The 26,072-nt window shown below is 38.4% G+C and overlaps 3 protein-coding genes across 4 annotated transcripts; all 3 read right to left on the reverse strand.

Annotated features, from left to right (window-relative positions):
* Nucleotides 1-3,406: 3,406 nt before the first annotated feature.
* LOC128857589 (mucin-2) lies at nucleotides 3,407-4,864 on the reverse strand. The gene has a single exon (XM_054093341.1). The coding sequence runs from the start codon at nucleotides 4,862-4,864 to the stop codon at nucleotides 3,407-3,409; it is 1,458 nt and encodes a 485-aa protein (XP_053949316.1).
* Nucleotides 4,865-14,366: 9,502 nt separating this feature from the next.
* On the reverse strand, nucleotides 14,367-19,441 carry LOC128858388 (serine-rich adhesin for platelets-like). Its single transcript, XM_054094624.1, has one exon. The coding sequence runs from the start codon at nucleotides 19,222-19,224 to the stop codon at nucleotides 14,446-14,448; it is 4,779 nt and encodes a 1,592-aa protein (XP_053950599.1). The 5' UTR covers nucleotides 19,225-19,441; the 3' UTR covers nucleotides 14,367-14,445.
* Nucleotides 19,442-19,587: 146 nt separating this feature from the next.
* LOC128858390 (uncharacterized) lies at nucleotides 19,588-21,467 on the reverse strand. Of its 2 annotated transcripts, XM_054094626.1 has the most exons (4): nucleotides 21,363-21,467; nucleotides 21,197-21,296; nucleotides 20,837-21,129; nucleotides 19,588-20,773 (listed from the first exon to the last, which is right to left on the reverse strand). In XM_054094626.1, exons 1-4 carry the CDS (start codon nucleotides 21,408-21,410, stop codon nucleotides 19,787-19,789), a joined length of 1,428 nt encoding a protein of 475 aa, XP_053950601.1. In that variant the 5' UTR covers nucleotides 21,411-21,467; the 3' UTR covers nucleotides 19,588-19,786. The 2 variants fall into 2 exon arrangements, with proteins under 2 accessions (XP_053950601.1, XP_053950600.1); XM_054094625.1 differs by having other exon boundaries at nucleotides 19,588-21,129.
* Between the last annotated feature and the right edge of the window lie 4,605 nt (nucleotides 21,468-26,072).

Raw genomic sequence — 26,072 nt, forward strand, 5'->3', positions numbered from 1 at the left:
AAAACTAATGACCTTGCACCATGATAACTCACCGTCTCACCAGGCTCATATCGCGAACATTTTTTTGACCAAAAACTTATCAAATATCATCAAACAACTACCGTATTCACCAGATTTAGCCCCCTGTGAGTTTTTCTTTTTTCCAAAACTTAAATCGCGGCCGCCGTAGCCGAATGGGTTGGTGCGTGATTACCATTCGGAATTCACAGAGAGGTCGTTGGTTCGAATCTCGGTGAAAGCAAAATTAACAAAAACATTTTTCTAATAGCGGTCGCCCCTCGGCAGGCAATGGCAAACCTCCGAGTGTATTTCTGCCATGAAAAAGCTCCTCATAAAAATATCTGCCGTTCGGAGTCGGCTTGAAACTGTAGGTCCCTCCATTTGTGGAACAACATCAAGACGCACACCACAAATAGGAGGAGGAGCTCGGCCAAACACCTAACAGAAGTGTACGCGCCAATTATTTATTTTTTTTTTTTAACTTAAATTGCCACTCCGCGGACACCGCTTTGACTCGAAAGAGGCCATTAAGGAGGCGAAGAATATCTCTTCAAACGCGTTTAAAATATGCTTTGATAACTGGACTAGTCGTTGGCGATGTGTATTGCTTCGAATGGAGCCAATTTTGAAAGCGACAAAATAAATTTTGATGCTTAAGAGGTCCCTCCCGTTGGTCTAAAGCTCGAAAATTTAGGGTATTTTCAGGAATTTTTTACAATAAAAAAATTAAAAACGATACTTAGTTTTTTTACCCTTTTTATTTAACATCTTTTACATACAAAAATGAAAATTATTTTGTTTAATAATTTTAAAAATGGCGCTGAAGTTGATAAATCCATTTTGGCTCTTCTATTTATCTGAAACACAAAAAATTATTAATCAATATGGCTGTAGCTATGTCCCGCTACTAAAATAAAACAAAAACAAAATTGACAAAATTCGAAATAATTGAAATAATATTATGGCGCGATAGCCATTAATGTTGTGAACAATAAATTAAAATTTCCGACGATTCGGTTGAATAGTTTTTTTTGACAACACCAGGCCGAAAAAAATCGTTTCGAGATAAATGGCTTTCAAATTTGAGGTACAGGAGCGTGCGGACCGCTCTCTAGATAGTTAATGGGCTGTAGAAGCTATAATATTGAAACTTTTCGCATAAAAATTTCACAGTATGTATATTCTTAAGATACTTTTCGAAATATAGAAAAAACAAGGCACGATTTTTTGAAATTTCTAGACCACTGGGTCCCCTTAAACAATTATTTTGCGTTTTATCGAAAAATTCCCGGTACTTTTTTGACAGAATGTAGTTATTATAGTAGTAATATGCAAACTTCTTGCTGTCAAAATTCGTTGTTCGTTGGATATATTTAATAAACCTTTGTATTTTTGCAGGTTTCATTATGTTTTTGGGTATCACAATTTGCGTACATTCAGCTCACCTGAACGTGTACAACTCTCTTGTGTGGTCATTGGCCATTCCAGCGAATTTGTGGCCGCTGGTTGTCAGGATGTTTTCAAAATTTATCTATGGTCAGTAAAGTTGGATTAATTATTGGAAGAGATAAGTGGCCATGAAGGACCTGTATGCTCGAAAGCATTTTCACCAGTTACCTCAAAGACCACACTCGTATCAGGGTCATGGGACCAAACCATAAAAATTCGGAACCTTTTAGAAAATAACAGTTAGCACGAAACGGTTTCGACATGTGATGTGTTCAATCCGAGCTGCGAGCATGTAAGTATGAGAGTGTATGGTAAGAAATTAAATAAATTTATGCATATAAGTTAAATTTAATGTTCTCTTCATTTTTTTATACAATACTATACAATACTATAAAATAAATGCAATTCTTACTCTCAGGTCATACTCAATGGCCATACTTATAGCAATTTCGACAGCGACACAGATAAATTGTATTGAAGGGCGCACCGATTTGGCTGGTGGTTGCTATGAGAATGGCGTAGTAACAGGCAAAAGGAACTTGGGGGGCAAGTATGTATGCAAATAAATGTACAGCAAGCAATTCAAATTCTTCAAACATTGTAGATACTTTACTTTCATTGAATATTCCGTGAATGGTGAATGTACTCGTATTTCAGCCAGTGGTAATACACAGTTCATATGCATTTATCTTACGCGCAAAGCATTGCTTCTGAAGAATAGCTTAGCCGACTGCTTGGATGTGAGCTACAAACATGAAACTAAAAGTGTGTGAATTTATTATTAATTTCAATTACAATTGCAGGAATATATAAATCGCCGCAATCACACTGAATCTGGGTAGCCTGCACCAAAGGTCTGTGCTTGTTCTCTTTGGAAAAAGGTATTAAGTAAATAACTATTTGGTGATATTTGCTTTTAATTTATATTTAGAGCGACCACCATCTGATTACTTTTTGTTTCGATCTTTACAAAACTCCTTGAATGGTAAAAATTTCAATAATGACGATGATGCCAAATAGTTGCTGATTCAGTTTTTTGCTAATAAAAACCGTGGCATTATGATGCTGCCTGAAAGATGGCAAAAGGTCATTGATCAAAATGGGCAATACATTACAGAATAAAAAATCCGCAATTACTTAGTCGTCATCCCAATATGTATATCTAAATATTTCACCATTACATTGAAAATTAAGAATGCTAGGCGCCAACAACGCTCACCTTCCATGTAGCAGAAATTTTATTTCTTTATATGCTGTATTCATAAAAGAATATGCTGTATTCATACTTCTATCTAAATATTTCGCAATGAATGGTTTAACTGGCTTTGTATTTATAAAGAATAAAATTTATTTAATTCCCGGATGCGCTTTATCAATTTAATTCATTTAATTTTAAAATAAGAAAAAGATTAGAAACTCATTAAAAAAAATTCAATTACTCCTATTTCCCTGAACTGTTATTATAAAACCGCGTGAGATGCGAAATATGATCGCACTATTGAAATAACAGAATTGCAAATCCGTAGATAAGCTTCTTATCTTTAAACAATTCTTGCTGACGATTTTAGGTTACAGTCTTTTTATACATACATACATATGAATATGCTTATTTGTAATTCTAAGAAATTTTCTTATCACCTGCCGACCAGACCAGTGATAAGCCCAATTCGAGCCAATGCTCAGTGGTTCAAAGAAAACTGTTGTGCTAGAATTTTAAACTAATTAGTATTACATTTTAAACTCCGTGTGAGTGAAAAAACAGTAATTTTATTTGAATGCTTTGTATTATCATACATACAATACCCTACTCCACTTTATAAGTAATACAACTTTTAGTTACTGCGATTCTACAAGATTTTAGTTCGCAATTAGAGTGCAGTTCGGATTAGTAAAAATTCTTAAGAAATTTAAGTATATTAAATTTCGATCGGCGTGGTTCGTTATGAATTTTCTTTCTCTACGCAGAGCAATCAAAACTGGCATCACAATATGAGTTGTTATAGTCAAATTGTTGACCCGTGGGGCAGCTTAGCAAATAGTATTTTACTTCACCATCAATGTCGGCACAATAAGCGAACTTGTCGCAAGAACCAGACTGGGGGAAGAAACCCACATCAGGGCAATCAAATGGCGGTAAGGTAGTAGTTTCTGGTTCAGTGGAATCTGTGGTGTCAGTTGATGATGTTTTCTCAGTTGTTTCAGGATCTTCGGTTGAAGATGTTTTTTCAGTGGTTGTAGCTTCAGTTGTTTTCTCAGTAGTCTCAGTAGTTTCAGGATCTTCAGTTGATGATGTTTTTTCAGTGGTTGTAGGCTCAGTTGGTTTCTCAGTAGTTTCAGAACCTTCGGTTGAAGATGTTTCTTCAGTGGTTGTAGCTTCAGTTGTTTTCTCAGTAGTCTCGGTAGTTTCAGGATCTTCAGTTGATGATGTTTTTTCAGTGGTTGTAGGCTCAGTTGGTTTCTCGGTAGTTTCAGAATCTTCGGTTGAAGATGCTTCTTCAGTGGTTGTAGCTTCAGTTGTTTTCTCAGTAGTCTCAGTAGTTTCAGAATTTTCGGTTGATGATGTTCCTTCAGTGGTTGTAGCTACAGTTGTTTTCTCAGTAGTCTCAGTAGTTTCAGAATTTTCGGTTGATGATGTTCCTTCAGTGGTTGTAGCTTCAGTTGTTTTCTCAATAGTCTCAGTAGTTTCAGAATTTTCGGTTGATGATGTTCCTTCAGTGGTTGTAGCTTCAGTTGTTTTCTCAGTAGTCTCAGTAGTTTCAGAATTTTCGGTTGATGATGTTCCTTCAGTGGTTGTAGCTTCAGTTGTTTTCTCAGTAGTCTCAGTAGTTTCAGAATTTTCGGTTGATGATGTTCCTTCAGTGGTTGTAGCTGCAGTTGTTTTTTCAGTAGTTTCAGGATCTTCAGTTGACGCTGTTTCTTCAGTGGTTGTAGCTTCAGTTGTTTCCTCAGTAGTTTCAGGGTCTTCAGTTGATGATGTTTTTTCAGTGGTTTCAGTTTCTTCATTTGGATCTATTTTTTCAGTAGTTGTAGCATCTGCTGTGGTACTCTCATCTGTTGCCGAGCTACTACCAGCGCTACTAGTGGGAACGGTAGGTTTTGCGATATCACCTGTTGTCGTTGTTGTTGAGGAAATTGTAACGTTTTCAACATCATCACCGGCTCTCAAATCTGCTCGTACTTCAATTTGGAAAGTGGTTTCTGGCATACAATACCCGACACTGCTATCAAAAACATGTCCAGTGGCACAAGTCAAATATTTAATGCTAAAACTACCGTCTTCGTTGAGGTGGCAATCATAAAAGCTTTTCTCATTATCAGTAGCCGCGAAAACTCCAGCTTGCGTGCAAGGATTCACCAAACGTCTCGCATCGGCGACAGCAAATGCCAAAAGTAATCCAAAGATAGCTGATTTCATTTCAATAAATTTTAAACAAAATAAAAAGAACAACGATTTTTTATTGGAATATTGAATTTTTTCTCAGTTCTTTGGTTTTGGTCCTCGTCTTTATATTGATGGAAAATAAATAACTGACAAATCCGTGAAGCCACTTCTTTTATAGCAAAATGAGGGAGCAAATACATTTTTGATTACTCAAATTTTAATTAACTGATAAATTAATTCGTACAGAATGGCTTTATCTCCTCGACAAATATTTTATCTACTAGTTTCGCCCTCTTTATATTTATGCAATGGGTTAAATTTAATGAAATAATATCAATACACATGTCGTTGTAGCGGCCCCGTTTGTAGTTAGACGCCCCGTTAAATTATAAATCCAATAGTTATGCACGGAAAATGGAAAATGTACTGTGACTACGATACACATGTATAACTTAACCCGTAAAGGATAGAGCGGACTTGCTTATCCCTGCGGTTAAATTTTCAGTGAACAACGAACTCTAGATTTCTTTAAAAAATAATAAAAATTAAAAAATATACATTCTTCCATTAAAAGTGGCCACATCAATAACTCTTGCCACTATACACAAGAAATCCGATCAAAATTGGAACAATACAGCCCTAACACTTACAGATCACGCTTTAGAAAAATTTTAGTGTAAAAAATTGTTTCGTATTAAAAGTTATAAAATTTGCTTCGATTTACTTATGACAGCTGCTAGGTACGACTACTTTGTCCTTATTATAGGTAGCTATGTTTCTAATAATGGATAAGCTCAATAACAGAATAAATCTTATACAATTTGTTTATGGTTTAAAAACAGAGTACACACCATAAACAGATTATCAGCTGAGATACAACATTTACTTAGCTGCAACAAAATCTGCTTTGCTGTAACGTAGTCGAGGGGTCGCCAACAAACAGATGGGTAGATTTAGATTAGATTAGATTTGTGGGGGGCTGGACAAATCCAAGCAGTAGATCATTGTAGACCATTGTACTACACCCGGATAGATATCAGTAGAAAGAATAGAGATAGGAAAGATAAAAGGTGGATGATAAAAACGAATAAATTAGTTTGAGGTTACTCTTCCACAAATCTCTCGGATTCATTGATGAATTTTACGAGATCCGGAAGAGGAAGAGTATGAACTTTGTCCATACTCAGTGTATCGCAACCCAATATCCTAAGTCTGATTCTGGAAAAGCTACAAGCAGGACAGCTACAGAGAAAATGCTCTGCAGTGTCATCATTCTCAAGACAGGATAGGCATATTGGGCTGTCCATGACCCTCATGGTAGCCATATGCTGACCACAGACGTTGTGCCCTGTGATTACACCCACCGGTACTCTCAGATCCTTCCTGCTGAGTTTTAGGATAAAGTTCGCTGTTTACCTGTTTGGTTCTTTCACAAAGCACTTGGCTACTCTGCACGAGTTCAACTCTGACCAACGACCTCTGTGGGTAGACCTCATGAAGTCCTCAATCCGTAGTTAATTCGATGTGGAATTGACACCTAGAAAGGATTCAGGGCCTAGTGGCATACTTGCAGAGCCTTCATTTTACAAATGGGTAAACTGAAAGATTAGAAGCAGCACCTGTTAGTCTTATTTTAATAGGACCATAGTACCATAGGAACCTATAGCTTTAGGCCACTTCCGAGCGGCAGACTATTTTTTATGAGGAGATTGTTCATGACAAAAATACACTCCGAGGTTTGACATTGCCTGTCGAGGGGCAAGCGCTATTAAAAAACTTCTAACATTTGAAGCTTCGTGCGCAGAGTTTCGAACCCGTAAACTTCCGAAGGGTAGTTGCGCACCATGCCATACGGCGGCCGCTCACTTAAGCGACAAAATTATTTGTTATAATATGACGTATTTATCGGCTGCTTTTTAAAGAGATTGAGAACTAAAAATGATAATACAAAACGTAAATATTGTTGGAATTATTTTTTTCTTTTTATAATAATCTGGTAGATAATTCCATAGCATTTATATTTTTAATATGATATCCGATATATGTCCGCCGCGGCTACGAGCTAGTCCATTCGTATGGCAAAGCTGCGCCGTTTTGTTGGTATCAAATATCGCCGATATTTAGCTGATTAATTTGTGGAAACAAAAATTCACTCAACATGAATAGATAGAGCCACTGTTGCCAACGCCAATAAATCTTAGTCGCTAGGGCCAATATCAAAAGTCGCTAGAAAGTCGCTAACTCCATCAGGGGCGGATCCTAAATGTCATTCTGAGAGGTGCACAAGAGGCGAGCTGCGGACTTAAAATTTTTAGATGAATAATAATTAAACCAGTAATACCAACTCTACTGAAATTTGTGATCAACGGAAGTTAGTTTCAATCTCCTGAAATACTGTTTTTCTTTATTATGATTCGATAAATGTACTAAATTTTCTAACGCTTTGTTAATTTGTGTCTGAAAAACATGTGTGTCTTTAAAATATCATTGGAAAGCATGAGTGATTCAATAAATGTTGAAAAAGTTATTTACGAAGTTGATCCAGTGCTGGATTCAAATGGGAATTTGAAAATTTATAAAATTAATAATATTAACTATTACGCTTTTATAATAAAACCAGACAAATCATACAACAACTTACTATATTATTATTAATTAAAGTCTTGAAATGGATTTATAAAATATTATTGTAATAATAAAATATATATAATATAATATATTTAAGCATAGTAAAGAAAAAGTGGCATATAAAAGCCACCAAAGAAATAAGTGATTTTTTTAGCGGAAAAATGAAGGAATTTGTGGATCGGATTTTTTTTATTTTATTAAATGTCCATTAAAGACTGTCATCCTAAATTTTTATGGAAAAATATTAATTAAAAAAAAAGTTAATAGGACTATGAATAAGTTCGTGCGTTTTTTTTCGAAATTTGAAACTTTATTGACGTAAAATGGTTACAAATTTAATATTCAAAATATTGTCCATCGCTTACTACTACTTTTTCCCATCTTTCTGGCAATTCACGGATTCCCTTTGTGAAAAATTCGGTCGGTTTTGCCGCAATCCACGAATCGATCCATTTTTTGACTTCATCGTAATTACGGAAGTGCTGGTCAGCCAGGCCATGTTGCATCGATCGGAAGAGATAGTAATCGGATGGCGCAAGGTCTGGACTATACGGCGGGTGGGGTAGGACATCCCATTTGAGCGTTTCTAAGTATGTTTTGACCACTTGTGCAACATGTGGCCGAGCATTGTCATGTTGCAAAATAACTTTGTCGTGTCTATCGGCGTATTGCGGCCGTTTTTCTCGCAGTGCTCGGCTCAAACGCATCAATTGTCGTCGGTAGACATCCCCCGTAATCGTTTCATTCGGTTTCAGTAGCTCATAATACACAACACCCAGCTGGTCCCACCAGATACACAGCATAACCTTCAGGCCATGAATATTCTGCGCCGACGTCGATGTTGAAGCATGGCCAGGGTATCCATACGTTGCCCGACGTTTTGGATTGTCGTAATGGACCCACTTTTCATCGCCAGTCACAATTCGATGCAAAAAACCCTTTCTTTTGTGCCGTTGAAGCAGTTGTTCGCATGCCATAAAACGGCGTTCAACGTCTCTTGGCTTCAATTCATACGGCACCCAATGGCCTACCTTTCGGATCATTCCCATGGCTTTTAAACGTTTGGAAATGGTTGATTGATCAACTCCCAAAGTTTTTGCAACCTCTTCTTGCGTTTGAGCCGGATCGTGATCGAGCAATTCCTCCAATTCGGTATCCATGAACTTTGGCGGCGCACCCTCGCGTTCTTCGTCTTCCAAGCCAAAATCACCACTTTTAAAGCGTGCAAACCACTTCTGGCACGTTCGCTCAGATAGAGCATGCTCACCATAAACTTCCAGCAAGATACGATGACTTTCGGCTGCTTTTTTCTTCATATTAAAATAATGAAGAAGAATTCCCCGCAAAAACACATTATTTGGCACGAAATTCGACATTTTCAAGTGTGGTAAAAATATTGTTGTTTACGCTTCAAATAAAAAACTTATACTGACGTTTGTGCCTTACGACAGTAGCTCTCCAATGAATGTTTGGAAATGTGGATCGATGGAATATAAACAATCTCGTGGAGCATTTCCTCCTCCATGGTCGCATCGATTACTCAAAACCGGATCATCTAGAATTAAAAATTTAAATTGCTTGTTAATTTGTATAAATGTAGTTATCGTTGTACGTACGGAGTTTCGAAAATTTTCATTTGAAAAAAATGGCGACGGGTTGAAAATCAAAATTCTCAACCAATAGGTAGTGCGTTATTTTATCTATAGTCAGTGAATTGTTACGCTAGAGTATGGAAGGTAAAGGGCATTCACGGGTAATCAAGTTGATAGAAAAGTATCTATTACCTAAAACGGGTTTGATTTGCTCTGCAAAAGTCGCCAGATAAGTCGCTAAATCATTTTTGTCGTCAAAACTTTTTTTTTGTCGCCAAGACTCAAGCAAAAGTCGCCAATTCTAGCGACAAAGTCGCTAAATTGGCAACACTGGATAGAGCTCGCCATTTACCGTTACGGCAGCTCAGTGCTAATTTCGAAAGAAATAATTGCCGATAATGCCGCCAGCGCCCTATGAACTTCGTGAGCAGATTTATTTTTTTCAAAATGAATTTCCACAATTTGGAAGCATTGTTCTAACTTTACACGCGAAACGTTTCATGATGACTTGCCAAACCTTACTGAATAGAAATGTCAACACAGTTTGCCATTTTCCGCAGTCAAACCGTAGTTATTGATATCGATAGATCTCACGCGGCTAAAAAAATGCCGAAATAGCAAAAAAATACCCATCCAAATGAAACATATCTCAACAATCTATGTAAGAGAAGCGCGAAAATGGCAGTACTGTGCTCAACCGTGCATGCTGACAACCGAGTCCTTGCTAGTTTTTGTATAACATCAACATTCTCAGAATCAAAATTCAACTATCACCTTGATTAACGATTAACGAATTTAGAGAGGAAATCACCAATTTTTTTGATGAAATGTTTGTTAAAACGGAGCTCAGCTAAACTTTTAATTTCAGAGCACGAAAGTATAAAAGTAGCAAAGTCATGTTCATCGGTGAACGATATGGCTTATTGAACAATATTTTTGAAAAAACCAATAAAAGATGTCAACAACAAAAAATCTTCATCTCCGAGGCCGCATTGAATTCCTGAGAGTCACGGGTAGGTTTTCCAATGCTCAGATGTGGCAGTTTTGCGTAATAACGTTGCTGTAATGTAAAACCTATAGTAGATCTCTTTTCTTTATAATCATCATAAATAGATCCACCGAGAAACCGAAATTACTTTAATCTGTCAACAAACAGAGGCAGAAAGCAACTATAGATAGGCCAATGCTCAGCCGGTAAGCAGCCTACTAGTGCTGGGTAATTAATTATACGATAATAGTCAACAATTCATTATAAAAAGGGATTCCAATGAAAGTTCCGTAACTTGCACAAACAATTGTTTTACTTTGTTATCTAAATTATTTTAACTGTTATTTATTTATTGTTATTAAGTTTATGATTGCAACACCTTACAGACTAGAAGTGCAAAAGAGCGGAATTGTTGACTAACTACAAGCGACTTGTTATAAATAGAAAGATTTAATCTTACAGATCTCGGCATAGCAAAATCGATCGAAACTATAGATTTTATTAAGTTCAATAAGTACTATATTAATAGAAGCGAAAGTAGTTGGATTTAAGTTTGACAACATGAAAAGGGCACTATTAAATATATTGAAGCTTATTTCGCCTGCCAATGAGAAAGGGATTTCAGGTCAATGTTAAAGCAACGGGCACTGAAAGTCAGGACGGGGTCACTAAAATGAAATGAAATGAAGTTACGTTGGACTCTCTCATTTCTATCAGCGTGGAAGTTATAGAACGGACTCAAGATTATTGAGGCATACTCCAATTTTGAACGATTTAAAGAGTTATAAAGCGATTTTCTGCTGTAGATCCTGTAGGCCTTTCGCGTAACGCTTTCTTCTTCTTCTTTATTGACACGATAATCGCTTAAACAATTTTGTTCAAGTATAACAAAGCGCGGCAGTTGTAAGTCCTTCCCCACCTGATCTTTCCAAAATAGAAGGAGACCTTCCTCTTCCTCTGCTATCACCAGCTGGTACCGCATCGAATATTTTAAGAGCCGGAGCGTTTGTATCCATTCGGACGACATGACGTAACCAACAATACCGCCGTATCTCTATTCGCAACACTATATCTATGCCGTCATAGAGCTCATACATACTATGCCTATGCCGTCATAGAGCTCATTGTTCCATCGCCCACAATACTCGCCGTCGCCAACATGCAAAGATCCAAAAATCTTCCACAGAATCTTTCTCTCAAACACTCTACGGGACGCCTCATCGGATATTGCCATCGCCCGCTTCCGTACTTCTTTAGGAATGCTAAATTGACGTAGGCTCTAAAAATCACACAATTCATATGGGTAGTGGAAGTAAAATCCGAATTAAATAGGACTTCTAAGTCCGAAAATGCTATGACTATAGAAAGTCCAAAACTTAAGACCGAATAATTTGAAGGGATAAGATTGAGGGGTCAGCCTGGTTTATGAGGTCTAAAAATTGCATCTCTTTGAGATTTTTTGTTTAAAGGAAAAAATTAATTTAGCACTGCAAAGCTTTTTCTATCTTTTAATGAACATTTCAAAAGTATAAAAAATTTTTGTACTGGTTAAAATAAGTTGAAAAAAATGTTTAACATAGAAATTAGTAGAGCGCTGCAACGCAGGAGTTTCCAACTGGCGTACAAGATACAGCTCGTAATTATTATCGAAAGCAAAAAATTCAAATGGATTTCTAATTATCATGATTTTTTATTCTAGATGAACTAAGAAAACTGAGAGAAATTGCAAAATTTCAACTTTTTGGAGGTTTTAAAGAAAAAAATGCCTTTCTATAAAAAAAGATTCACTTCAACTTGGTATAAAAATCTTGAACATTTTTTTTATCTATTTTGTTAGTTCAAATAGAAGAGAATTTAATACTGAAGGGAATAAGCTTTGATTCATTTCAAAAGGTTAATTAGTTTTTTTTCATTCATGTACGCCAATTCAAAGAAATCATAAAAATGAAAAGTCGAGAAAAGAAGATAAAGTTTGTACTATAGCTGTCCGGTCACAGCGTAACTACCTAACGCTCGCCTACCTTTGGCTTTGTATCTACGGAAATATTGAGAATTAGGCTCTGTAACTTTGTGTGAATATTCTGAAATATATTAGGAATCGCTTAAAACGAAAAAAAAATTGATTTTTTTGACCTTATAAACCAGGCTCCCTTATAAACCAGGCTCCCCTCTTAAGACACTTTGAGAGGGTCATATGAAAACTTTGTTTATGTTGAACGCGGGCTTATTTTTGATACGCCTCTCAGTTGAAGAGAAAGATTGAAAGGTGAAAGTCAAGAACATAGAGAGCGAGCAACTACAATACACTCCTTAAGAAAAACAGTGAGATTCCTATGTGTGCTGGCCATGATATTAGGGCGTTTTTACTTCAAATTCACTGCCGTCATGCACCACCTACGAAGCGTTTTTCGACAATTCCAATAGTTTCTTGCGGATGCCCAAATGCAGTAATAAAAATGTATTTATTTTTTAATTTTTGTCCGTCCTACCCGAATATCGAAACGTATAGAGAATATACGGAAGCTTACAGAGTTTAAGCACAATTTTGACCGAATTAGTACGGAGGGGGACTAATATATAGTAGAACGTGTGATAACGACCACAAAATGAGCTGAATCGTCCAAAAAACCTAAAAGGGAGTTTCAAGCACTTTCTCTCGATAGTTGACGCATGATCGAAGAAAGCTCTATTGCGAGCAAACTGGCTGACGGCTTACTTTGCCCTCGATATAATCAACGCAGCCACCGTAGCCTAATGGGTTGGTGCGTGATTACCACAAAAGTAGAGGTAAAAAAAGATAAAAATCGATAGATTCTTCAGTACCACTAGAATCTAGTCAAAGTCAAAGCAGGCAACCAAACAAATTTGTGCTGTATATAGACTCACTTGTTCGTTTATCGTGGATCAGCGGCTTCCCCACAAGGGCCAGAGCCAATAATCGGAATCAATTCCGCAGGAATCATGAATTGGATCAGCGCTTACGTATAATTCAATTTACATAAAAAGCGATGGTCCGGTCTAGAACGCTGCAGAACTGCAAAGTGTTTTGTGACAAGTCCGAACAGCAAAACTGTCAAGCTTCTACTAAGCCTTGGAAGGAAAGCCGTTCGGTTGATGGTCGGTATTATTATAGGACACAACCCATGGGGTCAGCATATGACCACCATTGGAATCATTGAGGACCCAATCAGCCTGCCTTGCTTGGAGGAGGCGGATAGCACTGAGCACTTTCTCTGTGACTGTCCAGTCTTTGCTAGAGCAAGACTACGAGTTTGGGTTGCGATGTCGTGAGAATGAGTAATATTCGTTCTCTAAAACTGGAGGATATTTACAGATTTACCAAAGGATCTGGAAATTTCTCACAGGACTAACTCTCTGTCTCTATTCTTTCCTATCTCTTTCTCTGATACTTTTCTCCTTTCCCCTTGACTATCTACCCTCTTTCCAGAGCTCTAAATACAACGGGCTTTTTAGCCTGAGTGTTTTAGGAGCCACCAAATCTCTCGGTTAAAATATCATTTCAATTTTCTTTATTTAGAAACTAAAGATTAACCAGAAAACCTTCTTCAAGCTGCAAGCAATACCAGCGTCGAAGTTGTTAGGGAGAAATTTTGCAAATTGGTAAACTTACGGCTGTCGCGTTCATGCAATTATCTTCTATATTCTCTGGGATATGTCAAATCCGTAGTACGTTAAATCGCCAACCACTTTGGACGAAGCTAACATACACGACGCTAGAGCAAGAATAGCGACGCACCTATTGGGCCGAGTTTCATCGTACGAGTCATTTCAATGATGAACCGGAAGGAAATCGATAATATTCTTATCTTATCACCCTATACTAAGAGCTGCTCCCATCGGGTTCAAAGCTCAAATTGGATTTCTGCTGGCAGACAGGAGCAGACGGTTTTAGCGGAAATAATCCACGTTGTGTTCCATCAATGTATAAATCGATTGTCTCCTTTCCAAGCAATTGCAAAATTTTCTTGATGAGATAAAACTGGCTTGAAATGAGGTTGTGAAAATGAACTGGTCTAGTTTTTTGCCAATAGGGATAGCTATTTCGTTAGCCGGGAAGTTATGAAAGCTCATTCAAAATATGCAAAAATCATCATACAAAATGGCACTAGATATATTAATTACATTGTAGATTAATTATTAATTATAATACAAATTTCTAATCTGAAGCACTTTCACGATTAGTAATCAATTGATAGAAAAATAAATTCAATTTAAAGATTATCTTCTTTCTTCTGAATAAAAGTCAATATTTTCGCAATTATTACCTTAAACAGTATTCGTTTAGTCTTATCATAAAAACCTTAAATTAATAAAATGTTTTTTATTGTACATGTGAAATAAATATAGTACACCGAAAATGGACGCGCTTGGATTCTGTAAGTTTTTTAGAAATGTTCTGATTCCTCATAATTGTGGTGCTTTGAACCAATCGGACGATGCAGGCATGTCAGGAAGCTCTCTCTACCGCACGCTCGAGTCTCGAGGAGATAGACTTTACCGCTCGGGCATACACTGGGCGTTTGCATGAAGGCGCGATGTTGTCTGCTCCATTTGCATGTATAATATTTGGTACAATCATATTGATGAGGATACGTGCCCTCTACTCTGCATTCAAATGATTTGCGATGCTCCTCTTCAGATGAGTAATCGTTTTCAATACAATGGGATTCGGGATCACAATAAAGGTTTTCTTTGTTGAATTTTTGACCACGAGGGCATTTTAGATCAAACTGCCTTAGTTGGCCCCTATACATTGTACAGTACGAGAATTTCTTGCAAGCATTGGGACGCGGGAAAAATCCCTCATAAGGGCATTCAAATGATGGTCTTGGTGTAGGTGTAGTTGGCGTTATGCTCGTATCGGATTTTGCAGTGGTACTCAATTTCTCAGTAGTAGCAGGTTTCTCAGGGGTTACCGGATTCTCACTATGGGTTGATTTTTCACTAGTAGCAGGATCGTTTGTGGTGATTGGTTCTACAGTAGTGCTGGGTGCATCACTTGGAGGAGATTTTTCAGTGGTACGAGGTTCTTCGGTGGTGCTCAGCTCTTGACTTGTACTAGATTCATCAGTTGTAGAAGGTTCTTCGCTGGTCTTTGGTGCTTGGCTGGTACTAGGCTCCTCAGTTATAGCAGATTCTTCACTGGTTCTTGGCTCCTCACTGCTACTAGGCCACTCAGTTGTAGTAGGTTTTTCGCTAGTGCTTGGTTCTTCACTAGTACTGGATTCCTCACTGGTTGTAGATTCATCGCTGGTACTAGGCTCTGCACTTGTAGTAGATTCATCACTGGTACTAGGCTCCTCAGTTGTAGTAGGTTTTTCGCTAGTGCTTGGTTCTTCACTAGTACTGGATTCCTCACTGGTTGTAGATTCATCGCTGGTACTAGGCTCTTCACTTGTAGCAGATTCATCACTGGTACTTGGTTCTTCAGTGGTAGTTGGTTCTTCACTGGTTGTGGATTCATCACTAGTACTAGGCTCTTCAGTTGTAGTAGATTCATCACTGGTACTTGTTTCTTCAGTGGTAGTTGGTTCTTCACTGGTTGTAGATTCATCGCTGGTACTAGGCTCTTCATTTGTAGTAGATTCATCACTGGTACTTGTTTCTTCAGTGGTAGTTGGTTCTTCACTGGTTGTAGATTCATCGCTGGTACTAGGCTCTTCATTTGTAGTAGATTCATCACTGGTACTTGTTTCTTCAGTGGTAGTTGGTTCTTCACTGGTTGTGGATTCATCGCTAGTACTAGGCTCTTCATTTGTTGTAGATTCATCACTGGTACTTGGTTCTTCAGTGGTAGTTGGTTCTTCACTGGTTGTAGATTCATCGCTGGTACTAGGCTCTTCAGTTGTAGTAGATTCATCACTGGTACTTGGTTCTTCAGTGGTAGTTGGTTCTTCACTGGTTGTGGATTCATCGCTAGTACTAGGCTCTTCAGTTGTAGTAGATTCATCACTGGTACTTGTTTCTTCAGTGGTAGTTGGTTCTTCACTGGTTGTAGATTCATCGCTGGTACTAGGCTCTTCATTTGTAGTAGATTCATCACTGGTACTTGTTTCTTCAGTGGTAGTTGGTTCTGCACTGGTTGTGGACTCATCGCTAGTACTAGGCTCTTCATTTGTTGTAGATTCATCACTGGTACTTGGTTCTTCAGTGGTAGTTGGTTCTTCACTGGTTGTAGATTCATCGCTGGTACTAGGCTCTTCACTTGTAGTAGATTCATCACTGGTACTTGGTTCTTCAGTGGTTGTTGGTTCTTCACTGGTTGTGGATTCATCGCTAGTACTAGGCTCTTTATTTGTAGTAGATTCATCACTGGTACTTGTTTCTTCAGTGGTAGTTGGTTCTTCACTGGTTGTAGATTCATCGCTGGTACTAGGCTCTTCATTTGTAGTAGATTCATCACTGGTACTTGGTTCTTCAGTGGTAGTTGGTTCTTCACTGGTTGTAGATTCATCGCTGGTACTAGGCTCTTCACTTGTAGTAGATTCATCACTGGTACTTGGTCCTTCAGTGGTAGTTGGTTCTGCACTGGTTGTGGATTCATCGCTAGTACTAGGCTCTTCATTTGTTGTAGATTCATCGCTGGTACTTGGTTCTTCAGTGGTAGTTGGTTCTTCACTGGTTGTGGATTCATCGCTAGTACTAGGCTCTTCAGTTGTAGTAGATTCATCACTGGTACTTGTTTCTTCAGTGGTAGTTGGTTCTGCACTAGTTGTGGATTCATCGCTAGTACTAGGCTCTTCATTTGTTGTAGATTCATCACTGGTACTTGGTTCTTCAGTGGTAGTTGGTTCTTCACTGGTTGTGGATTCATCGCTAGTACTAGGCTCTTCAGTTGTAGTAGATTCATCACTGGTACTTGGTTCTTCAGTGGTAGTTGGTTCTTCACTGGTTGTAGATTCATCGCTGGTACTAGGCTCTTCACTTGTAGTAGATTCATCACTGGTACTTGTTTCTTCAGTGGTAGTTGGTTCTTCACTGGTTGTGGATTCATCGCTAGTACTAGGCTCTTCAGTTGTAGTAGATTCACCACTGGTACTTGTTTCTTCAGTGGTAGTTGGTTCTTCACTGGTTGTAGATTCATCGCTGGTACTAGGCTCTTCATTTGTAGTAGATTCATCACTGGTATTAGGCTCCTCAGTTGTAGTAGGTTTTTCGCTAGTGCTTGGTTCTTCACTGGTACTGGATTCCTCACTGGTTGTAGATTCATCGCTGGTACTACGCTCTTCACTTGTAGTAGATTCATCACTGGTACTTGGTCCTTCAGTGGTAGTTGGTTCTTCACTGGTTGTAGATTCATCGCTGGTACTAGGCTCTTCACTTGTAGTAGATTCATCACTGGTACTTGGTTCTTCAGTGGTTGTTGGTTCTTCACTGGTTCTGGGTTCTTCACTGGTTGTGGATTCATCGCTAGTACTAGGCTCTTTATTTGTAGTAGATTCATCACTGGTACTTGTTTCTTCAGTGGTAGTTGGTTCTTCACTGGTTGTAGATTCATCGCTGGTACTAGGCTCTTCATTTGTAGTAGATTCATCACTGGTACTTGTTTCTTCAGTGGTAGTTGGTTCTTCACTAGTTGTGGATTCATCGCTAGTACTAGGCTCTTCATTTGTAGTAGATTCATCACTGGTACTTGGTTCTTCAGTGGTAGTTGGTTCTTCACTGGTTGTGGATTCATCGCTGGTACTAGGCTCTTCATTTGTAGTAGATTCATCACTGGTACTAGGCTCCTCAGTTGTAGTAGGTTTTTCGCTAGTGCTTGGTTCTTCACTGGTACTGGATTCCTCACTGGTTGTAGATTCATCGCTGGTACTAGGCTCTTCACTTGTAGTAGATTCATCACTGGTACTTGGTTCTTCAGTGGTAGTTGGTTCTTCACTGGTTGTAGATTCATCGCTGGTACTAGGCTCTTCATTTGTAGTAGATTCATCACTGGTACTAGGCTCCTCAGTTGTAGTTGGTTCTTCACTGGTTGTAGATTCATTGGTGGTACTAGGCTCTTCATTTGTAGTAGATTCATCACTGGTACTTGGTTCTTCAGTGGTAGTTGGTTTTTCACTGGTACTAGTCTCCCCAGTTGTATTAGGTTCTTCGCTGGTGCTTAGTTCTTCATTAGTACTGGATTCCTCACTGGTTATAGGTTCATCGCTGGTACTTGGTTCTCCAGTGGTAGTTGGTTCTTCGCTAGTGCTGGGTTCTTCACTTGTAGTAGGCTCACTTCTGGTGGTAGGCTCTTCGCTGGTACTAGACTCCTCAGTTGTAGTAGGTTCTTCACTAGTGCTAGGTTTTACACTGGTACTAGGTTCCGCAGTGCTACTAGGTTCCTCAGTTGTAGTAGGTTCTTTGGTAGTGCTTGGCTCTTCACTGGTACTAGGTTCCGCAGTGCTACTAGACTCCTCAGTTGTAGTAGGTTTTTCACTAGTGTTGGGTTCTACACTGGTACTAGGTTCCGCAGTGCTACTAGGTTCCTCAGTTGTAGTAGGTTCTTTGGTAGTGCTTGGCTCTTCACTGGTATTAGGTTCCTCACTTGTAGTAGGCTCCCTCCTGGTGGTAGGCTCTTCGCTGGTACTAGACTCCTCAGTTGTGGTGGGTTCTTTACTAGTGCTGGGTTCTTCACTGGTACTAGATTCCGCAGTGCTACTAGGCTCCTCAGTTGTAGTAGGTTCTTTGGTAGTGCTTGGCTCTTCACTGGTACTAGATTCCGCAGTGCTACTAGACTCCTCAGTTGTAGTTGGTTTTTCACTTGTGTTGGGTTCTACACTGGTACTAGGTTCTTCACGGGTAGTAGATTCTTCGCTGGTGCTTGGTTTTTCACTGGTACTAGTTTTAGGTTCTCCTGTGGTTTCTGGATTTTTAGTAGTTCCAGGCGCTTTGGTGGTCACTGTAGTTGAAGTAGTAGTACTTTCAACGGGCTGTGCAGTTGTACTTGAGGAAACTTCGGCATTTTTCAGCACACAAGAACCGGCTTCTTGGTTGAAAACGTATCCACTTGAACATGTCAGATATTTAATGGTGAAACTACCATCTTCATTGAGATAGCAGCCATAAAAGGCTGGCATATTATCAACGAATGCAAAGTAACCGGCTTGCTTGCATGTATTCTTTGCGATCTGACCTTCAGTTACGGCTATTGCCGCAAGCAATCCCAGAAGAATTAATTTCATTTCGTATCACTTTCGCTCAGTTAGAATATATAAGTAATTATTTATTATTTATGTTTCTTATACAAAAATTTAAATCGTTTTTATTATATTTCACTGCAGTGTTTAGGACTGCCTCGTTTAGTCGATAAAAAGTTAATAACTGTCGTATGAGGTGTTATAGTAGCTTTTATATGAAGTGTAGGAAGTACTCACTCTTTAATACATGAAAAATTTTGTAATTACAATTCATTAACTGATAAAGCATTGCGATAAAATCATATGCATGTGCATATGTATGTTGTTATATTCCCACCTACTGTATTACCAAGCGAAATTTAAAATCACCTAAAATTGGTCGAGTATGAGTATACAAAACAAATTAAGGCTTTCCTTAAGATTCTCCCTCTCTCTCACAGCGCAATATATTCTCAAGTGTGCCAAAGCGTATTGCTTACTTGCCCCTTCTGGGTAGTTAGATTACACTACTGTGACACCTGTTTTGTGTTAATTTATTTTTAAATTGTTTTATTTTAATCACACATAGAAATACATGTGTATATGTTTATACTCTACATTTATCATTTTAGTCGCTACTCTGCAGCGTGCAAGAACCTTTAGCGGCTGAAAAAGTTTGTCCGTCGACGCATTTCATGCCAACAGCTTTATATTTTCCTTTCTTGCTCAAACATACGAAATAGTCAAAAAAGCTTTCGGACATTGCAGCAAACTTTCCTGCCTGAGTGCAATTAAAAATCATTTCGGCTTCTAGTGATATGCCTTGCAATTTAGCCAGCTCCTTTGCGTCTTTTGCGGCTTTCTTCATCAACTCTTTTTCGTATTTTCGCTTTATTTTCTCACGCAGCTTCAACTCTTTGAGTTTCACTTTTTCCTCGGTTCGCAAAATGCTTACCTCTTCGTGTACGCACTGCTCATCTGGTGATTTACTCATATACAATTCATAGTTCTGTGTCAAATCCTCTAAATGTGACATATTAATGAAACATTTACCCAACTCATGGGTATAGATCTGGTTAGTGCCACATTTCACATGATAGATGTGATATCCAGCATTCAAAAGAGATGTCGCACACCAATAATAGGTTGAGTTATTAGTTGGATCGGCAAATGTACCGTCCTTTGGGCAATCGAAAACATCAGCGCATGGCGAAAGGTCACGGGAGCAAAGCAAACGCGTCTTATCGAAAGCTTGTCCAAAAGGACAAATTTTTTGCGTCTTTTGAAGTTGATTTGTCACAGTTGCTGAGCAAATAAAATATGAACGGCAGTCATTTTCGTCCGCAAAAGTTCCAGGTGTATGGCATAAAGTTGTTGTTGCGCTTGTTTCGGTTTCAGAAATAATTTCTTTCCACGGTTCGTCTGTTACGATGCGCTCACTGTTTGTCTCAGCCATTCTCGTACTAGCAATTTCATTTGAGATAGAAACTGGAGTTTCCATTGTCGTAAGCTCTTCAGTAGTGGCTTCAGTCACTTCTACTGCATTTATAGTTGTATCTTCCATCTCAAGCGTTTTAACGAGTTTGATTACCTCTTCAGCCATTAAGTTTTTGACCTGCGAAATTCCAGCATCGTCTATGTTCTGAAACTGAACTGAATTTTGCTGCGATGTTCTTACATTTATTGTCGCAATATTTTTCTTAGTTGCTATGTCCTCCTCAACTTTGTTGGGAAAATATTCTGATTTCGAAATTTCTCTATCCAAGGTAGCTGTAGGATCTTCCTGGTTGTTAGTTACAAGGTACTCAATTTCTGTTGGTGTCCCAACTAATAATTGAACTTCAGGCTCGATGACTTCTTTTGGCACTGTCAGTATTTCGAAGCTAGTGATGTTATCGCCGCTACTTTCAGTGGGACCCAACTTGTCCTCTTCGCTGAGTGTTGTGTATGTTGCTTGATTTTCTTGTATATCTTTCAAAAACAATTAAAGCTCATAATTTAAAACTCATATTAAAGGCATATTTTTCAAGTCGTTTACCACTAGTATCCTCTTCGCCAGCATTAGTTGGGGTTGTGTTTTCTCCATAATCGCCGGCTGTCAAATCTACTTCTTGTCCAAGTGTTTTCTGTGTTAGAAGCTGCAATGTAAACTCAATATTTAAAACGTGAAATCTTTGAAACGTCCAGCAAACTCTTAAATGTACCAAAAAGCAGCTGCATAACACAAGCAACACCAATATTTCTAGTTTCATGATGTGGTTATAGTATATCCAAAATCTGCAAAGGATGTTGCAATTCCTTCAAGCAGTTTGTTAGTGACTGTTAGAAATTTAAACGCTGTAACCGCATTTTATACATAAGTATTTAGTTCTATCAGAATACGGTCATCCGAGGCCTCGTCATGAGCGGCAGGAATTTTTTTCTATACCCGGCTGCTACGGCATCGGAACTTCTTAGAAGGTCTTCTGTTTTTGGATTGTCATAGTAGAAATTTTTCGGATATTTATCCTGTTCCACCTGGATTCAGATATTCGTGTGAATTGCCAATTTAGTTGTATCCTATTCTCGTTTGGGTTTATCTTAAAGTTTGCAAAGCGGATTTACTAAAAAGTCCTCGTCGGTCCTGCCGTTGACCTAGAGGAATGAGATTCCCATATATTGGTTTGACCGTCCAATTCAATATCGACTTGCAATCACTAATCATTCTCCAGCTTGTTACAAAAGTGCTGCTTGATTATCTGCAAAGAAGCATGTTTCTCGAATAATCTACAGGCGTTCACAGTCCCAAGTGCTTCCACTAAGCAAATGCTAGCAAAGTTGATAATCTACCTGCACCAGCGCCCATTTCGGAAGGTTGCCTGCAATTTCGCTCATTTGGAGTTCTATGGCTGTTTAGTCAGGATCACATTTAAAGCTCGTATTATAGATGACCGAATGCCTTCATGAATCTACACAATTTCCCAGCGCAGATTGTCTGATAACGTTAGAATTGGTCGTATGACAGCCATATACATCGAAAGAACGAGTTTAGATGTTAGCCCCCGGTTTCGGCTGACCATCTATTGAAGTAAAAAAGAGCAACAACTATCTGATACCCGTTCAGGTATCTAATTTTGAAATTAGATCAACATTTTTAGTCATAAAAAGTCGAATAATCGAGAAATTTGAGACGGCTGAGTCATCACCATCTAATGAAAATATTGCAACAGTTATGAGAGTATTACTCAAAAACCCTTAATTCTCCATTGTTCTCATTAATTTGTTTTATACAGAAAGGATTTTACAGCAACAGTAAGAGAGGCTTAAGGTTAAATTCGAATTTGATGACGATACAAACTTTGATAACGTTCGGCCTTAGTTCGCAAGAACCCAGAGTAATCTTGGTGCGCATTTTGGGACAGTTCTTCATCGAGAATGAGGTTACCACCATTAACAGCTTTCATTAGCAAGAGGTGATAAACATTTCTTCTTTTGACTTTAAATAACAAATATTTCTTTAAAATTTTGTAGCGAGGGGTCGATGTTGACGGAATGTGGCAGCCATATTTTTTTGGTGGCGTCTGTCAAATCTATTGTCTATTGCTCAGTCGCGAGTCCAAACTACCTTCTAATATGTGACACGATTGAGAGGTGCATGCAAATGGTAAAAATGTATTATAGACGATTTGTGGCTATGACGATTTTATCTGCCGGAGATGACGTGAATCGAACATCAAGATCTTGGCGTTCAACTCCACTCTCTTGAAAAATTTTCTGAAGTCTACTAACTTTGACTTTTTATGACATTAAGCTATAATCGACCGGTACAATTCCTTCAACCGGATCTACATATGTAGTAAAGTCATTAGAAATTGGGCCCCTTGGATCCAAACCAGGTCGCAGCGAACCTTTGAAATTTGACATATTCCTTACATATGTAATAGCATATTTGAATCTTTCAAATGTAAAAATAAAAAATTGTTAATGCCTCACACACCAATTTTTGCTGTGTTGTGCTGTGAATGAAGGAGCCTAAAGTTTTATGGCTGATGGTACTCGCTTTCAAGCTCATTCAGCAACTGCAACCGAACACCCCCACAGATATCTTCTAGAAAATGTTAAAAGCTCTATAGTTGGCACTAAGACGAAAGTCACAAACAGGCACTCCGATTTTATTTATGATTACGCTAAATATGCAATTGGCTACAATTTGATTCACTTATTATCTTTCGCAAATATGAAAACTGTGTCATATCATGAGCTAACGCATAGTTTTGAATGGAAGTTTTTCGCTGCACTCAAACGGGCCTCGAGTTGTTTACCACTGCGTGTACACAGTGCGTGTACCTATTTTTAAGACGTAAACATCTTTTGTGTACTGAAAGCTTGCAAAAGATTTTGCGCTAGAAAATATTTGCGATTTGAGTATGCTTTCGTTGAACTTGCTACTCAATCGGTTAGTTGCGTTGAAGAATTTTTATAACTTATTTACATGGGTAGTTATATTCCAAACAATTATTTGATAATTTATTAAACTTTTTTCATTTACTAAGGCTCAAAACGATTATGCACAATTGCAATTTTGAGTCACAGATTGATTGCACAATGGCAGCGCTATCGGTTATGTAACTACTGCCACCGATCAACACGAGCCTCGTTCCCACGACAGTCGGTTCTTCGTAACCGGAAAGACTCGTATTAATATATGGTCAAAGACTGTCACATCGGCAGCATTCCCCATACATATGTGGGGAATGTTTATCCTGCTACAATAGCAACAATAACACGAGCCTGTTGAGAATTTTTCACAAAGTTCTGGGTTTATTCGCTTAGAAGTCCGGACTGCTACTGTTTACGGGCAACAATCAATGGGCTTCTCTGTTGGCCGTTCAGGCGGTCCGGTTGGACGTTACCCTAAGTGCGTTGAGGTTCCTCAAAAACAAAGTCCTATTGAAGGCAACCGACCGTCTATTTCGTCTTCAATTCTTAGAGCAACTCAAGACAAGCTACTGTGAAACCAGGCATGGCTGTCAGTCGCAGGAAGTCGAATTCCCTTTACAATAAGAATATTTGCTGTTTTAATAAAGCCAAAATAGGAGCGTGTAGAAGCGTGAGCAACAAAATCCAAACTTAGAGTTCCGTTATAAAAAAAAATGTTAACAATGCTAAATAGGCGTATCCTTTCGAATATGTTCGTAAATAAATGGGGGTAACGGTATACCAAAGTTAAAAACGTTGACGGTTTCCCCAGACGAGGCTAAAAAAATACATCTCCATAGCAAAAATCCTTCATTTGTTTGTGGCAAAGCAGAACTTATCGTTGTGTTAAGCAGTTTTAAGGAATACCTCAAAAACCGCCGCTCTCATTGTCACAGATTGTAAAAAAAGTATCAAGGGATAAGGCAAATTCAGAACCGAATTGGTCAAACGAAATTTGAATATTCCTTTTAGGCGAAAAGTTGCATATGTCGGTTCTGGTGTAATCGAAAACTTCAGCCAAATGTTAAGCAACCAGTTAAGGGTGCATGTCTTGAGGCTGCTTCTCCATAAAAGCATTTGGCCTTTTATTTGTGTTTACCGCCAATTCAAATGTAGTTTTGATGAATAAAATTTACCAAATGCTTTCCTTATTACCGTTAGTTGCGAAGATGTTTGGAAGAACTAGCCAGCCTTGAAATTTGCAAGAAGACAACGATCCCAAGTACTGAAGCCGCAGTGTGCAGAGTCGAAACAGCAAAATGGGATTGAAATGTTGGTTTGGTCGTCACAGTTGCCTGATACCAACCTTGTTGAAAATATTTGTGCAACAGTTAAGAAAAAACTCAAAAGAAAACAAATATGCGTGGCAAATTCGATTGATTTGAAGCCGATTACCTCCTAAACTGCCAAGAAATTAAACCAAAATATGACACAAAGATTTGAAGCCATTCAAGCTAATAATGATGATTATACATTTTATTGAATATATTACGTTTAGTAAATACTATGCAGCCATACTATACAACGCAGTTTGTTAGAATCAAATGGATCAAATAGTTTCTAAGTTAGGCGGTCACGCTTTTATTAGATAGACTGCACTTAGTCCTGCCATAAATTCTGTAAGAAGTTAAGTCCGTTATAGATATGAAATTATAATACTTTTTTAATGAAGTTAGTTTTATTTGATCATGTAAGTATTAAACAAAAAAATTTAATTTTCATTCGAAATGGTCACCATTTGCTTTTACACAAGCTTTCCAACGATTAGGTTGTTCAGCTATTGCAGCACGCACGGTTTCCATGGATATTGACGTCGCTGCTCGAACCAAAGATTGTTTGAGACTTTCCAAATTTCGTGAGGTTTTCGGCAGGCCATGTTCTCCAATTCTGTCCATAAACTGTAGTCCCATGGGTTCAGATCTGGACTTCCAGACGCCCAATCTTCTGCAGCTATGAGCCCAAGACTATTGCTTTTTAGCAACTGCTGGGTGGTTTTTGCATTATGGGCTGGAACAGAATTTTGCTGGTAGATTCAACGCTCTCCATTGAAGAGAGTACTAGTCAACATCCTCCTGGTACACTTTTGCCACGATCTTAACCCTTTTTTCGCAAAAATTAAGAGATGTAAGGCTTTTACAAGGCACTCCCCACCAAACCATTATGGAGGCTGCATGGTAGCCACGCTAAACCCTTGGAACAGCCATTTTTGTGCTTCTAGAGGTTTTAGAACTTCTTCAATAGTGAAAATTTTGTCATCTATGAACAGAATATTTTAATGGCCGTTGATCGCGTGCCACCAAAGAAGCGGCTTGCATCTGTCGAGTCTAATTTTCTTGAAGCGCGTTGTTAAAAGATGAGCAATTGAGCGACGGAAGGCTTTTATGTGGAGGTCATCTCTAATTAGTCTTGACGTGGATCTGGTCGATACATTCATTTACCTGGGCATGGTTTTCTGC

This window comes from Anastrepha ludens, chromosome 3, assembly GCF_028408465.1.
Source record: "Anastrepha ludens isolate Willacy chromosome 3, idAnaLude1.1, whole genome shotgun sequence".
In the NCBI taxonomy this organism is placed as follows: Eukaryota; Metazoa; Arthropoda; class Insecta; order Diptera; family Tephritidae; genus Anastrepha; species Anastrepha ludens.